We start from the raw sequence: 16232 nt of genomic DNA, 5'->3' as shown, positions 1-16232 counted from the left end.
TATAATCATCAAGACAGCAGGGCACTGACATAAAAACAGACACATAGATCAATGGAACAGACTAGAGAATCCTGAAATGGACCATCAACTCTATGGTCAACTAATCTTTGACAAAGCAGGAAAGAATACCCAATATAAAAAAGACAGTTTCTTTAACAAATGGTGTTGGGAAAATTGGACAGCCACATGCAGAAGAATGAAACTGGAACATTTTCTTACACCATACACAAAAACAGACTCAACGATGGATGGAAGACCTAAATGTGAGACAGAAATCCATCAAAATCCTTGAGAAGAACACAGGCAGCAACCTCTTCGATTCTGGCCGCAGCAACCTCCTTCTAGACACATCTTCAAAGACAGGGGAAACAAAGGCAAAAATGAACTATTGAGACTTCATCAAAACAAAAAGCTTTTGCACAGCAAAGGAAACAGTTGACAAAACCAAAAGACAACTGGCAGAATGTGAGAAGATAGTTACAAATGACATATAAGATAAAGGGCTAGTATCCAAAATCTCTAAAGAACTGCTCAAACTCAATACCCAAAGGACAAATAATCCAATCAAATAGGAAGAAGACAAGAACAGACATTTCTCCAAAGAAGACATACAAATGGCCAACAGACACATGAAAAAATGCTCAGCATCACTCAGCATCATGGAAATACAAATCAAAACCACAATGCAATACCACATCACACAACTCAGAATGGCTAAAATTAACAAGTCAGAAAACAATAGATGTTGGTGAGGATGTGGAGAAAGGGGAACCCTCCAACACTGTTGGTGGGAATGCAAGCTGGTGCAGCCACTTTGGAGGTTCCTCAAAAATTTGAAAATAGGGCTATGTTATGACCCAGCAATTGCACTACTAGGTATTTACTCCAAAGATACAATTGTAGTGATCTGAAGGGGTACCTGCACCCCAATGTTTATAGCTGCAATGTACACAATAACCAAACTATGGAAAGGGCCCAGAAGTCCATTGACAGGTGAGTGGATAAAGAAGATGTGGTATATATATATACAATGGAATACAACTCAGCCATCAAAAAAGTAAATAAATAAATAAATAAATGAATCTTGCCATTTACAATGATGTGGTTGGAACTAAAGGGTATTATGCTAAGTGAAATAAGTCAACCAGAGAGATAATTATCATATGATCTCACTCATATGTGGAATTTAAGAAACAAAACAGAGGATCATAGGGGAAGAGAGGAAAAAATAAGAGGGAGACAAACCATAAGAGAATCTTAATCATAGGAAACAAACTGAGGGTTGTCAGAGAGGTGAGGGTGGCATGGAGGGATGAAGTAGCTGAGTGATGGACATTAAGGAGGGCATATGATGTGATGAGAACTGGGTATTATATAAGACTGATGAATCACAGGCCTGTATCTCTGAAAGCAACAATACATTATATGTTAATTAATTGAATGTAAATAAAAAGTTTAAAAAACATTTCACAATAATAAAGAGGTCAATTCATCAAGAATACATACCAATTCTAAAATTCATAAAACAAATTCTGATAAACTGAAAATTTAAGAAGTAGACAAAATCACTAAAGGGGTAGAAAAAAAAATCAGTAATACACAGAACCAGCAGTCACAAGTAGAAAAAAAAATCAGTAACTACGCAGAATTCATGAATAACATTATGAAAGAGGAAAAATAGTAAAGCATGCCTTAAAAAAGAAAAAATTAAGATGGCAAAAAATTCTAAACATGTCAGTTTAATTATAATGAAGGCAATGACTTAAATATCTTATTTCAAGAATATACTATGTATTTGCTTTCTGGATTGTTTTCTCAATTGTTAACAATAAGAAGATAAATGTATTATGCTTCTTACTTTTTACAATAAGAGCTAATTCTATTCATCTAATTTTAAGAAGAAACAGCCAAACAAAATTTGGGAAGTATACATAAAGAAGTGCTTAGAAGGAATTATTACTGGGATGCCTGGGTGGCTCAGTTGGTTAAGCGTCTGCCTTCGGCTCAGGTCATGATCCCAGGGTTCTGGGATCAAGTCCCACACTGGGCTCCTTGCTCAGCAGGGAGTCTGCTTCTCCCTCTGCATATCCCTGCCCCTGCTTGTGTTCTCTCTCTCTGATAAATAAATTTAAATGAAAATCTTTCAAATAAAAAAGGAGTTATTATTGATAAAATTGGAAAGGATTAAATGTTAATAGAAAAGAAGAAAGATCTACAATTAATGATGAAAATTCCACTTAAGAAGCTAACAAAACAGGGAACTTAAAGTCAAAATAAGCAGAAAGAAGAAAATAACAAAGATGAAAAAAGAAATCAATGAAATAAAAAATGGGCAAACAATAGAGAAAATCAATATATACAAAGGTTGCTCTTTGAGAAGAGCCACAAAACTGATCAACTGCTAGTAAGATTGGTTAAAAAAAGGAAGACAATATACTAACCAATATCAGAAATGAGAATGGGACATTACTATAATATCTACAGATACTAGAAAAAATAAGGTAATATAATGAAGAACTATACATTAATAAACTTGACATCTAAATTAATGTAATGGGTAAATTTACTGAAAGATACAGATTACAAAACTGACTAAAAAAGAAACACAAAATCTAAATAACATAATATCGATTTTAAAAATTGAATTGTAATTAAAAACACTTCCATAAAGAAAACTCAAGGTTTTCAGTGGTGGACCTATCCTTTAAGGCAAAGTAATAGCAGACCTAAAACAAACCGAGAAGAAAGAGAGGACAAGGAAACACTTCCTAACACATTTTATGAGGCTATCATTAAACTTCTATGAAAATCAGACAAAGAGATCCAGGTAAGTGAAATGACTGGTCAATGGATGTAAATGAATGAATCTTAACAGAATTTTAGCAAAAATGGATCCTTCAATGTGTAAGGGAGTGTTGCAAAGTTCACTTTATGGTCAAAGACCGATCGATATAATTCAACATATAATAATTTTTAAAAGTATGCTCATGTAAATAGATGCAAAAATTTCTGTTAGTATAACATCTATTGAAGAGAAAAACTCTCAGCAAATTAGGAAGAATACTTTTCTTACTTTCATAAAAAAATTAAGCATACTGAAAATACTACGTGTTGGTGAATACATAAAGCCACTGAAGCTCTTGTACATTACTGGTGGGAACGTAAAATGGTACAACTACTTTGAAAATGTATGGCAGTTTTTAAAAGAAATTTAATATACAATGGCCATATGAACTATTAATTCAAGTCTTGGGTATTTAAAAATGAAAACATATTCCACACAAAAGCATACCTGGATATTCATAGCAGATTTATTCCTGATAACCCTAAACTGGACACAACCCAAATATCCATCAGAGGAGAAGGGATAATCAGATTATCATATCCTCATACAATGGAATACTCTTTGGCAATACAAAGTAACACACTACTGACAAATGCAAAAGGAAAATATAGTAAATCTTTAAAAAAATCATGCTGAGTGAATGAAGATTCCCGAAAATATATGTTTGATTCCATTTATATGAATTCTAGAAAAGACAAAACTAGTCCATAGAATATTGGCTGCCAAGTGCTGAGGGTCAGAGGACAGGCTGACTGGGAAGGGGCACAGTAAAACTTTTTCAGGGGGATGAACATTTTCTGTATCTTGATTATGGCATTAATTACACAGGTACACAGTTTTGTTACAACTCATTAAAGTGCACATTTAAAGTGGGTACATTTTCCTACATGAATTATACCTCAATAAACTTGACTTAGAGACAAACTGAACAAATATCCACAAGTTGAATAGTCATAGGAAAAGCAAAATTCTACCTGTTTATTAGATGAGGTAAGTTCTCTAGGTTACTGTTTGAATGAAAATGCTATTGTGAAAAGACTGAATAAGGGTTTCCTTTATAATAAGAAATAATAGAATATGCAGTGATAGTGTCCCTCTCTGAGAGGCACAGGTAACTAATAATGTTATTAAGCATAAGTCTTAATTAATGAACATGAATGATTATTCTACTCAAAGTAAATTTATAAGGCAAGACATAGAGGTATTCATCAGCACTAGCAACCTATATTAATTTTCCTAGAGCACCCTCCACAAATCACCACAAACTGTGTGTCTCAAAACAACAGAATTTTATTGTCTCACAATTTTGGAGGCTAAAGACGAAATCAAGATGTCAGGGAGCAATATTTTCTTAGTCCTTCTGTGCTGCTATAACAAAACACCATAGACCAGGTAGCTTACAAACAACAGAAATTTATCTCTCATTGTTCTGGAGCCTGGGAGTCTGAGATCAGGGTGCCACATGATTGACTGAGGGTTGTCTTCTGGGCTGCATACTTCTTGTATCCTTACTTGGTAGAGTGGGCAAGGGAGCTCTCTGAACCTCCTTTATAAGGGCATTAATCCCATCGGCGCCATGTTCCACCCTGACGATCTAATCAACAGGCAAATGACTTACCTCCTAATACTATGACTTTGGGGATTCAGTCTCAACAAATGAACCTGGGAGGGGACACATTCAGACCACAGCACCTTCTCTGAAGGCTCTGGGGAGGGAATCGATTTCATGCCTTTTTCGTAGCTTTTGGTATTGCTGCCAACAGACAAATTAATCCAATCTCCGCCTCCACTGGCCTTCTCCCTGCGCCTTTTGTCTCCTCTCCTCTCTTCTTCTATGGTTACCAGCCATACTGGCTTACAGCCCACCCTAAAGAGATTCATCTTAATTTGGTTATATCTGCAAGGACCTAATTTCCAAATAAAATCCCATTCACAGGTACTGGGGGATCAGGACTTTGTCATATCTTTTGGGGGATATGATTCGATCTATGCATACTCCAGATAACTGGCACACACAGACCGAAAACCTTTATTCCTATTACCATCATTTCTACTTTCTCACAATTTACAACTCTTTTGCAATTTCTCAATTCTGACATGAGTGTCCAGTACTTGTTTCTCCTTGTTTCTCTTTTGGTAAATGTCTACATTGTTTACTGTAAAATCAGAAGATTTTATAAAACTGTTTACTTTAAAAGCAGCAGATTTCAATGAATATATGCCAAGAAATAATACATATAATCCTTAAAATACATAGAAACACTAGAGCAGTCTTCGTGAACTGTATATGGGAGTTGGCCCAGTGACATCCCCAGCAACTCCCCACAACAGGCAGAATTAACAAGGGTGGAAGTTCCTGCTCCAACACGGACTCTCCTGGGTCCTTCATGTTCTCTTTTCTGAGACTCACAGATTTTACCACTGTGCCTAGTTACCCTCTGGATCAGTTCAAACACCCAAACAAACACTTTTTGCACTATGAAAGAATTCGGTGTTACCAACTACATTCAAGCAACCCAATTCACCAGAAGTCTCATGTGCCAACAGCTTGGCACACATTCCAAGAACAGAAAAATTCCTTCCAACTACTTGTATGCTTCACATCCCTGACAAATATGTAAATTCCCTATTCTGGATTTCAACTCTTTCTTTCTTTCTCCCCAGATTTTCATCACTAATCGGGGCATGATTCATTTATTATCTGTGCCAGCGTTCATCATCTTACTCAAATCAGGCTAAAATCACTGTCTTGACTAATGAATCACTGAGCTCTGCCCACAAGAAACCTCTGATTGGCATTTGTCTTACTGACCTTTGGCCTCTTACTCATTTCTTGAGCCAAACTACAGTATCGGAATTCCTTTCTGGATGGACTCTTCAAGAGCTCACACCCCTGTTTCTTTATACTCTTAAACTTCATTTTTCTCAACTCTCCATAGAAATCAAGACTGCTAGTATTTTTCCCTAGAGATTAAAAAATACTTAAGATGACATATTTATAATTAGTAACTCCTCATTCTCCATTCACAATCTCTTCTGGAGGGGGTTGTTTTCTTTCATAACCATGCATTACTAAGTGCGTAAGTTGCGACAACTTCAGAGAGAGGCATCGTTTACAGAGTGTTGCCCCCACTGTTAGCACGGACAACCCCCAACCCCAAACTAGTGCTCCCCAATAATTTGTTGCAAACAATTTTTTTTCTGTTAATGATAAATGTTTAGTTCCAAAGAAACGCTGCTCATTCATGTGTTCTCTCACACACTCTTGCTCTCTCTGCTTGGTTTTCTCCACTGAAGAACTTGGAATACTCTGAGTACCCCAACTCTATAATGCACTCACTCCACCTCTACAACCCTCCCCCAAAGAAAAGACTGTCTCTTCCTAAGATTGATAAATCAATATTCCACAGGTAAGTGGACTCCAATGCATTTACATAATGCAGGACTCACGATAGCCTTGCAAGGCAGTCTAGGACGCTTACCCCCAACCTTCCTTGGCTCTCTCCCTCACTGGGCTCAGGCCTGCACAGTCTCACTTACGTCTGCCTCCTTCCCTGTCCCTTGCCTCACCCCACCCCTTTTCACCCACAGGTATCTGTCCCAATAAAACGCTTGGCATTTGCTTCTCAGAAGACCCAGCTTAACACATCAGGATTAAGAGCTTATTTAAATTTATGTTTCCCTGAAATGGGTCCTCAGAAAATGGGTAAACAGAAAGGGATTTGGTAAAGTAGGTCTCAGATACAGAGTTCCTCCTTCTCTATTCCATTCATCCCTACCTTGAAAAAGAGACTAACCGAAGGAAAAAAAAAAAGGCTTTTCAATAGTTGTATCAAATTAATAGCTTTCCTAATATTAAGAGATTCTTCTTTATATACAAATTCACCCAGTTGTAATACAAAGAAAGCAAGTTAGGAACTGTTATTTGAAATTAGCTACTTAGGTGTCTGTTTCTATGATTCAACTGTAAACTCTAGAGGGTCGGCATCCCATTTCATTCTTTTTTTACTGAGTACCGGTTTCCTAGCAGGTACTCAATAAATAATCTACTGCATGGAAGCAGGAAATGCTCAATCACAGTGAAGTATAAAGTTGGGGAGGGAAGTTCCTCGACCTTTCTAGGGATATGAAGAAACATAAAATATATCTATTATCTTCATTATATAAACCATAGAAAATAAACTTCAAGTTCCATTTTATAAAATATAGAAAGCACACATCAATAAAAATCTTCTTAGCTATAGTGGGAATAAGCAAAAGATAAAGTGAGAAAGAATTTATTTTAAACTATTGAGAAACTCTCTAACAGTGATACTCTATTGGTTAAAAATGGTTATCTTGCCTTTCTGAGAACTCTCCAATACAGGGCACCTGGGTGGCTCAGTTAGTTAAGCAACTGCCTTCGGCTCAGGTCATGATCCCAGAGTCCTGGGATCAAGTCCCGCAGTGGGTTCCCAGCTTCATGGAGAGGCTGCTTCTCCCTCTGACCTTCTCCCCTCTCATGGTCTCTCTCACTGTCTCTCTCTTAAATAAATAAATAAAATCTTAAAAAAAAAAAAACCACAAACACCAAAGAACTGTCCAATACTTAACGTCTGGATTTAAGAGAATAAGTTGCAATACTCATGTGGCTAGAGAGATAGACTATATATATATATGTATATATATTATCCATATGTGTACTATGTATTATACAAGATACAGATTTCCGTTTACCAATAAACTTCACCATACTGTAGACGTACTCAAACTTCATTATTTATACACTGCCAACAGACAGAATTATATTTCTCCTTTATAAACAAAAAGAAAAGTCTTGTATCTTCTTACCATGTCAAGTAAAGGAGTTTCTTTAAAACAAGATATTGATCCACTTAGATGATAGTGGAAAGTTGACATTTACAAAATAATTCCATGACAGCAAATGGAAATAGAACCAAAAGGATTGAGAGTTAGATAATCAGACTTCACAATTTCTAATTCCTTCATTGTCATTAAGAAGAAGAGCAATTTATTTCACCAACTGTTGGCATATTTATGATGATTAAATTCTTACTACAGCAATGAAAACAAGTGTATCAGTTGAGATCTCAAACAATGAAGCTTTAACTAGTATTTCCCATAATAGATGAATAGGTCTAAATTATACCCTGTCATTGGGGAATTTTTGCTGTACATTAATGGAATTAAAATCTAATTAATTCACCTATACTATTTAAGAACACTACAATAACACTGACGCAACTCATAACTTTTAGGTGTATAGGACATAACATTGTCCACTTAGTAAACTAGAGAAAGTGGAAAAAATATTCCACATACCAGAGGCAGAAAAAACAGAAGACATTTTTCTTTCTTTCCTTTTCATTATTCTCCCCAGAAGCTATTGCAAGTGGGGTGAAATTAGAGGAGAAAAATATATCTAAAACAATCTATGGTAATTTAAAATGATTAATTCCAGGTCTTTTAACATAAGATGCTCTAGTGGAAATTTTAGGTAGAGTAAATCCTGTTGAACTGCAAGTTGTCAATAAAATATCTGACATGGGGAAGTCTAATTTTTGCACCACAAGCTTTGGAAAAAAATAAAACCATAGCTCTTCAGATTTCAAATTAACATGTCACTTTTCCTATGAGTCAACCAAATAACAGATATGAATTGAAGTACCTACCAGTTTTTTAGGGCATGATAAAAACATTTCAGGATGAGTGTCCAGTTAAAGGAACTAATCCTAAAGAATTTAACGTGCTTTATATGAAAAAAAAAAAAAAAAAAGCAAATAATTCTACGTAGTTAGACAGAAGTAATGAATATATGAAAATTTGCAGCTGAAAGTTAAGGAAAACAAGAAGACCTACAATTTTAGAAAGTATGACAAATTTGGTAACAATAGAAAAATATGTAATTTTCTCAAAGAGATATTTTTGATTAAATATAGAAAGCAATGAAATTCTAATTATAAAAGTGGATAGGTAGAAAAAAAAACATTTATTCCTTTCGCAAGGATGCTGTTTTTCTAGTTAGCTGTCTGAAACCATTCAAAAAATAGAGGCTATCTCAAAAAATTGCTTATAAAATTTCATTATAAATGGCTCTTGGTAACAAAATACAGTATACATATTAAAAATAAGCAATCTTTCATGCTATCGCATTTTCTTTCTTTTCCTCATCCAACAAATATTGATGGAGCCCCTAGCACATAATTAAGCATTATTCTAGTGCTAAGGATACAGCACAAACAAGATGGACTAAAATCCTGCCTAACATGGAACTTACTTTCTAGGTGAAATAAATGACAAGCAAGAAAATAAGTAAAAGTCTAGTATATTCCATTCTGCTATTCCATTGTCATTCTGCCACAATACTGTCCTTTGATTTAATGCTACTGGATATAGTTTAAGTAAAATTGTAATGTGATAAAAGTCTTTTGATATTTCCATAAACCCTCTTGGCCCAGCTCTGAGGTAGATCAGTCTTAAAAGGATTACCATGATATAAACCAGGGATCACCAAACTTTATCTGTAATGAGTCACATATAAATATTTTAGCTTTTGCAGACCACCTATGATCTATGTCACATGTTCTTCATTTTTTTTTAACCCTTTAAAAATGTAAAACCATTCTTACCTCACAGGTTATACAAAATGCGCCAGGGGCTGAATCTGGCCTGCAGCCATAGCTCTCCAACCTCTGTCCAAAATCTGAGTATCTGAGTATCTCTGCTTTAAGTGGCTACGCTCAGTACTACATTTCATGTTTTTCCTTTAACAGTTATTCTTTTCCTCTTTAGTATTCATTTTCCAAAATTTAATAAAACATTCTTTTCTGGAGCTACAATACTTCCAACCAGAGCAGCCTCAAAGTTCCAAAGAGCAAGGCTACTGCTCTATTTCACCCAAACAACAGAGAAACATTCTTGGCAAAAAAAATAAATAAATAAAAATAAAAATTCCTAAGTCTATATGCTATAGAGAGATACAGTGGTGGAGACTGTAGATGCTCCCTATTGACTTCCTGGGGCAGACACATAGAAAGTCTAATGTTCCCTTACCTTGCTGGAGGAACATCAATATTGGAAGAAACAACTTTTCGTTTTTGCTCAAGGAGACAGATGGAGCGAGTATTTTCTTTTTCATGGTCAAGGGCTCGGTTGGCTTTTTTGGTGTCTGCTGTTTTCACATCTTCCTCCATGGCCAAGGGAAACAAGTGTTGATGAGACATTTTTTTACTAGAGTCACGTTTTAAGTCCTCTGGTTGAAATGTGAAGGTCATTTCCCGTTTAATGCTCCCCACCTGTGAAATGAAACACAAGAATTCTTACTCGCCCAGAACATCAGCTTTGCATGACTATGTGCAGATGACCCTAGAAAAGACCACAGATCAGACACTTCCTTGTTCATGTTGAAGATTTTATAGTTTAAATGAGAAAAATATAACAGAGAGATAAAATAACTGACATTACGAAGTAACAGGCATTTGATGCATCATCTGTCATAATGCAAAAAAGCAGCATCACAAACATAAGAGGAACTTTTCAGGCATACAAAAACTTTGAAGACTTGAAAGCATAATGCTTCTAAAACAAATCTTAAACTTTAATACATCACTGGTTTCTCTTCTACAACTGAGAAAGTCAATTAAGTATATAAATTCTTAAATATTTCACACTAATTATATTGAATAGAAAAGTGTTATAAACATAAAATGAGCCTTATCTTTGACTATAAATACTGACCTTAACCATATTCTTTAGTTCATGAAGAACTGTTTTTTATCTTTTATCTATAGCAGCTAAGATCTTAATGAAATCTCTTATTACTACGATGATAAAAAAAAGTCATTAATTTTTCTTATCATTTTTGACTAAATGCAACATGGCTTAAGGTTTGAGGCAAATATAAAGTTAAGCCTCAGGGCCTTAACTCTTGTTATTTCAGAGTCTGTGATGATGAAAAACAGACTGAAGTCAAAGAAAGATTTTTGTAAAGGTGGTTGGTATTGTAAGTGAGGTTTGGGATGAACTTGTTAAATTCATGAGTGTACAAAGAGCCAAAGGGAACACCTGGAGAGCTCAGTCAGTTAAGCATCTGCCTTTGGATCAGGTCATGATCCCAGAGTCCTGGGATGGAGCCAAGTTTCTGGTTCCCTGATCAATAGGGATCCTGCTTCTCCCCCTCCCTCTGCCTCTGCCCCTACCATGCTCATGCTTTCTCTCCTATCTCTCTCTCTCAAATAAACAAATAAAATCTTAAGAAGAGGAAAGTGAAAAAAAAAAGGAAAGAAAGAGAGAGAAAGAAAGAAAAGTGATCCACTGCTCAGTGGATTATGTTTCAAAATATGCACACCTGTCAGACATGTCACAGGCCCATTCAGCAGTTCATCCCTTTCACGGACTTAGTCTATAAAAGCAAGAAATCTTCACTTACCCACTAAACAGAGGATATACTTGTCTTTTCTTTTTAATTTTAGGTAGGAGGGAAAGCACAAAAAATCTGATCAAATACAGAAGCTAAACCCACAAACATAAGACATTTTCAGAAAAAAAATGAGAATGTATGTGTTCAATAATAGCAGACTGGCCATGTATGATATTAAGGACCAGAAATTTTCAGACTAAAGGGCGCATGTTAAGAGTCGCAGGACCCGCTCATATATGAGGATTTCCAGAACCCAGGGATAACCTTGTGCCTTGGAACCCACTTGGCTGGAATGTATCTTTCATATGAACACAGAGCTCTAAACTGAGCTGTCTTCTCTCCTTGACCTATACTTGTCAGGTCAAAATGATCTTCTTCCCATGGGGTTCCTGTCAGACCTAAGCCCAGGAAAATGATCAGTCACTTTTGGTCTTCTCGCAACTCATGGAAAAGTTACCAGTATTTCTTAAAATTAGTGGTTTAAAGAGCTCTTGTAATGGCATCAATACACAACAGAAAAAGAAAAATAAAAAAATTTCAAACTTCCAAAAATGCAATGAATGTTCAATAAAAGTGTAGCTTGGAAAATTGACAAATGTAATTACTTTATTTCAAATACCCAGCACGAGTCACTTTCTGTGTAACTTGTTCTGCCTGGAGGTAGGAGAGGGAGGTGCACCTCATTCCAAGCCTACGTTAACAACCGGAATACACTGAACACCAGGCATAGAAGATGAAAACAAAGGCCTGGTTTGGACGATCATAAATAGTTTCCCTCTAAGTGCCAAGTATTGCATTAATTAAATATTTAAGTAGTCATTAGTATTAAGTTGTAGCAATAATTGACATCTATACCTCTCTTGGGGCCAACTGTACTGATTAAGTGAATTCAATCCAAAGACAGGGTTAGTGGAGAATATTACAGGAAGCTCAGCTCTTAGTTTCAAAATTTTAAGGAAAAAAAAATCTAGCATTGTAAAGCAAATTAATACAAAGTAGAATAAATTTCCTATAGAGATTATGTTATAATTCTGTCATGATCTTAGCCAAGACTTCATTAAAATTATAGTAATATTCAACAAGGTAAGCTATAAATCTTCCATAATACAGCCTAAACAAAAAAATTAATCTCTCAATAGTAATCAGGAAATCTTAGCAATGTAGTGGATTTCAAAGGCTATTTAGCCCAAACTCCTTATATTAAAAGTGAAATTAAAAGCATTAGGAAAGGACCAAAGAGGACAAAAAAATATAACGATGAGGAAGAGATTTTAGATACTTTGAGCCATGGATTTCACTGTATGTAAATCTGGTGGAAGGAGTGGGTGACAGGTGTAGATCTTCATTATATTACTAAGCTTTAAGGTTTACATATAGCGATTCCATGTTCTTATTAACACTCTTTTATCTGTATCAGGCATTAACATTTAAAAGATTTTTGAAAGGAGAGTTCACAGGAAACTAGAGAGTAGAGAGAGCACATGAAGTCAAATCTTGAGGAACTGGACTCTGAAATGGCTCAGAGAGATAGAATGGTGGCTGGAGAGGATGCCAGACAAGGGAAAATGTTCCAAGATGAAAGGTAATAGAGCATGTTTAAATGCTGAGTCAGAATGGAAAGAAAGGGATGAGTAAGGTTAGTAGTAGCAGAAAGGGATAGGACTAATATTGAGTTGTTACACCTCTAGCAGATTAGCAGAACAGAGCAAAAAGAATAACATATGAACCCTAATTAAATTTGCACTCCTATTAGATTAGCAGAACAAAGCAGCTAAAAGAAGATACGAGATTTCCAGAAAAAGCAAAGCTACAAAGACAGAAAACAGATCAGTGATTGTTTGGGGCTGGGGGTAGGAGAAAGAACCAACAGTAAATGCACTCCAGAGAACTTTCTATGGTGGTGGAAATGTTCTAGAACTAGACTGTTATGATATTTGCATAATGCTATAAATTTATTTAAAATAATTGAACTGTATTCTTAAAATGAGATGAATATTATGGTATGTAGATTATACCTCACCAGTACTGTTAATAAAAAAAAAAAAAAAAAAAGTAACCAGTGTGGAAAGTACATTCGCGAGAACCCTGAGACCAGAAATTGGGAAACTGTGTGTATAAAGCAGCTTCCATAAATTCTATTGAGTCTTTTTTTTTTTTTTTTTTTGAAACACAGGTGATATGGCAAGCCAGGCTGCTGCAAGCAATTGTATGTTATATCCTGCATACTGGTAAGATGGGGCTTAATCCAGCCCCCACTCAAGTCACGTCCCTTGGCTTCATCACCCATAGAAGAGAGACACTTTTCTAATTCTTCTACCTGGAGAGGAATTTTTGTACTTCATCTCTCCAAATAGGGCACTCTTATCTACTTTTTCCCCAATTTGCACACTGCCCTGGTGACAAAAGTAAATGTCTTAGGATGATCTACATGGCCTGGGCCACGTTAGCTTCCTTCCTGGAAGCAGATATCAATTAATTATGTGACTCCTATGAGCTGGATAGTTTTGATAACAGAAATATCAAGGGTATCAGAAGAAGCACTCTACGCTATAGGTCAGAAGGAGGCAAAGGGCTCAACACGGAAGACGGCCAGAAGACAAACACACACACAGTCTAGAAGCCCCGAGTGAAAATAATGAAGAGAAACAGCAAGACCATTGACTAGTAAATTCTAGGAGAAAATACGAGGCTAAGAAAATATGAGGCTAAGGTTTAGGAATAATTTTAGTCTAGATTAAGAAAAAAATAAACTGTCTCCTGCCCAGGAAAGGATTCATCTGACTATCTCATGCTGGTAAGACTGGACATTGGAAGGTAGTAGTCGTATTTGATCTTGGTTGTCACACTTAAGATGGACAATGACAAATTGGAACCAACACAACAGAATGATCAGCATGGCAAAGGATCTTATTGGGAGGAACTGGGAATATTCTGTCTAGAAAACTAAGGATTTATGCCCCACACAGCTGCTCGTAGATGAATGAAGAGCCCTCTTGAAGAAGAGGAATTTGAGTTCTCTCGTGTTCCTCTGGAAACAGGATCAATGGCTCATTTCTGCTTCTAGCTAACTCCCTTTTGACCTTACAGTTTACTCACTCTTCCTCTTTTCTTCTTACTCTTTTACCACAGTGTAAATGAAATATGGTGTATCCATAAGAAATACTACTTTCTACCTAACTGTGTTTTCATGAAGTCAAGTTAAGTAGGTAGATTCTCAGAAGCTACCTTGTCTCACTTAAACATTTTAATTTTTACTGTTTCTGTGGAGTTTAATTACACTTTTCACTTTTAAAAGTATTATAAAATATGTTTGTTATTAAATTTTCAATAAAAGTGTGTATAAAATAAAATGGCAAGAGCCTTCTATTCTTCCCCATCCTTTAACTAGCCCTGCCCAGTCAGGTCCTATCTCTAGAGAGCAGCTTTTAACAATTTACTGCAATACTTTAAATCACTTAAAATACATTAAATACCTATCAATGTGTATACACTGTTTGGAGCATCCAAACATGAATGTGATTATACTACATGTATTATTCTGCAGCTTATTTTCTCACTTCACCATAAATCAGTACATCTACTAATTTTTTAAAACACTGAAAAGTAACAGCTCATGAGATCAGATTTTTTAATTAATCTCATCTTGACAGACACTGAGGTTCTTCTCAATTTTTCATTATTATAAATAATTCTATAGTGAACATCCTTGCATATGTATGCATATAGCTTTATGCATTTGTGCAAACATATTTTTGCAGGAAAAATTCCCAGAGGTTGGAATTTCTGAATCAACCAACCAAGATGTTCTTCATAGGGGAACAAAGCCTGGAACACCCACACAATGGACATACCATGAAGTCACCAAAAGAAGATCTATTAAGAGGAAAACAATTGTCCATGATCTATTAAGAGAAACAGGCAAGTTAAAGACTAATATGTTAATTATTAATTACCAGTTAATTAATAATTGCACTGCACTTAAAAATCAGAGTGGTTTGCTAAAAATTATACACCTTAAGGAACAGAAGACTGAATGTGCCAAGAAAGATTTTGACTTCTTTTCTTATATAATTAGAAATACCTAAGGATGGGGACATACACACACACACACACACACACACACACACACACACACAATTTTAAGGTGGCAAGATTACGGAAGACTTTTATGTTTTTAAGGTTTTCAAATTTAAAAAAATAAAAATAAAGACAATTTCAAAAATAAGAGTCACAAAAATTATGAGGAATAATGCTCTGTGCTAAATGACATATAAGGAAACTGGGACTCTCGACTACTATTGGAGGGAGCAAACCTGGCGAAAGGTAGCAAATTTAATTGCGCATCCCTTTGTTTTAGCAATTCTACATCTAAGGAAAGAAAAGAGAAAAGCACACAAAGATATTTATCTCAGAAATTCTTTTACAGAACTATTTATAACATTAAACAAATGCAAATTCCCTGAACACCTATTAAAAATTTGGTGTTAAGTATGCATAAACAAAAGGTATGGTTAAAAACTGAGACATATCTCTGTATTTATTAAAATGGGAAGACATTTAATGTATTAACAGAAAAATAAAGGAAATCCAAATGAGTATATGTAATATGATTTCAGGGAAGAGAGATATATCCATATAAAGAGAGAGGAAATTCTAAAAGGACATTCCAAAATGTTAGGAATGGTTTTCCTTGGGAGCAGATTTATAGGCCAATTTTGCTTTTTGTTTTGTTTGCATGTAATTTGGTATTTTAAAATCTACAAAGTCATTCTATGATGAGAAAATACACATCATTCTTATATAATTGTTTCTCAAGAATCTGGCATTTATATAGCTAATACTCGTTCTTCTACTATCTTTCAATTATTAGTATATATGCATATATTAAAGGGGAAAATGAATTACTTAAAATAATACATTCATTTGGGACGCCTGGGTGGCTCAGTTGGTTGAGCGGCTGCATTCGGC

General features: G+C 35.3%; 1 protein-coding gene across 1 annotated transcript in view; it reads right to left on the bottom strand.

Annotated features, from left to right (window-relative positions):
* ZNF704 (zinc finger protein 704) overlaps positions 1-16232 on the bottom strand; it is a 228215-nt gene that overhangs the window by 169867 nt on the left and 42116 nt on the right. Inside the window, exon 2 of the mRNA XM_080800649.1 lies at positions 9899-10140. Within this exon, the coding sequence (XP_080656775.1) occupies positions 9899-10140 (242 nt within the window). The remainder of the gene's footprint in view (positions 1-9898; positions 10141-16232) is intronic.

The sequence above is a fragment of the Martes martes genome, assembly GCF_963455335.1.
Source record: "Martes martes genome assembly, chromosome: 4".
Classification (NCBI taxonomy): domain Eukaryota; kingdom Metazoa; phylum Chordata; class Mammalia; order Carnivora; family Mustelidae; genus Martes; species Martes martes.
The sequence above is the reverse complement of the archived record's forward strand: the minus strand, read 5'-3'. Positions and strand labels throughout refer to the sequence as shown.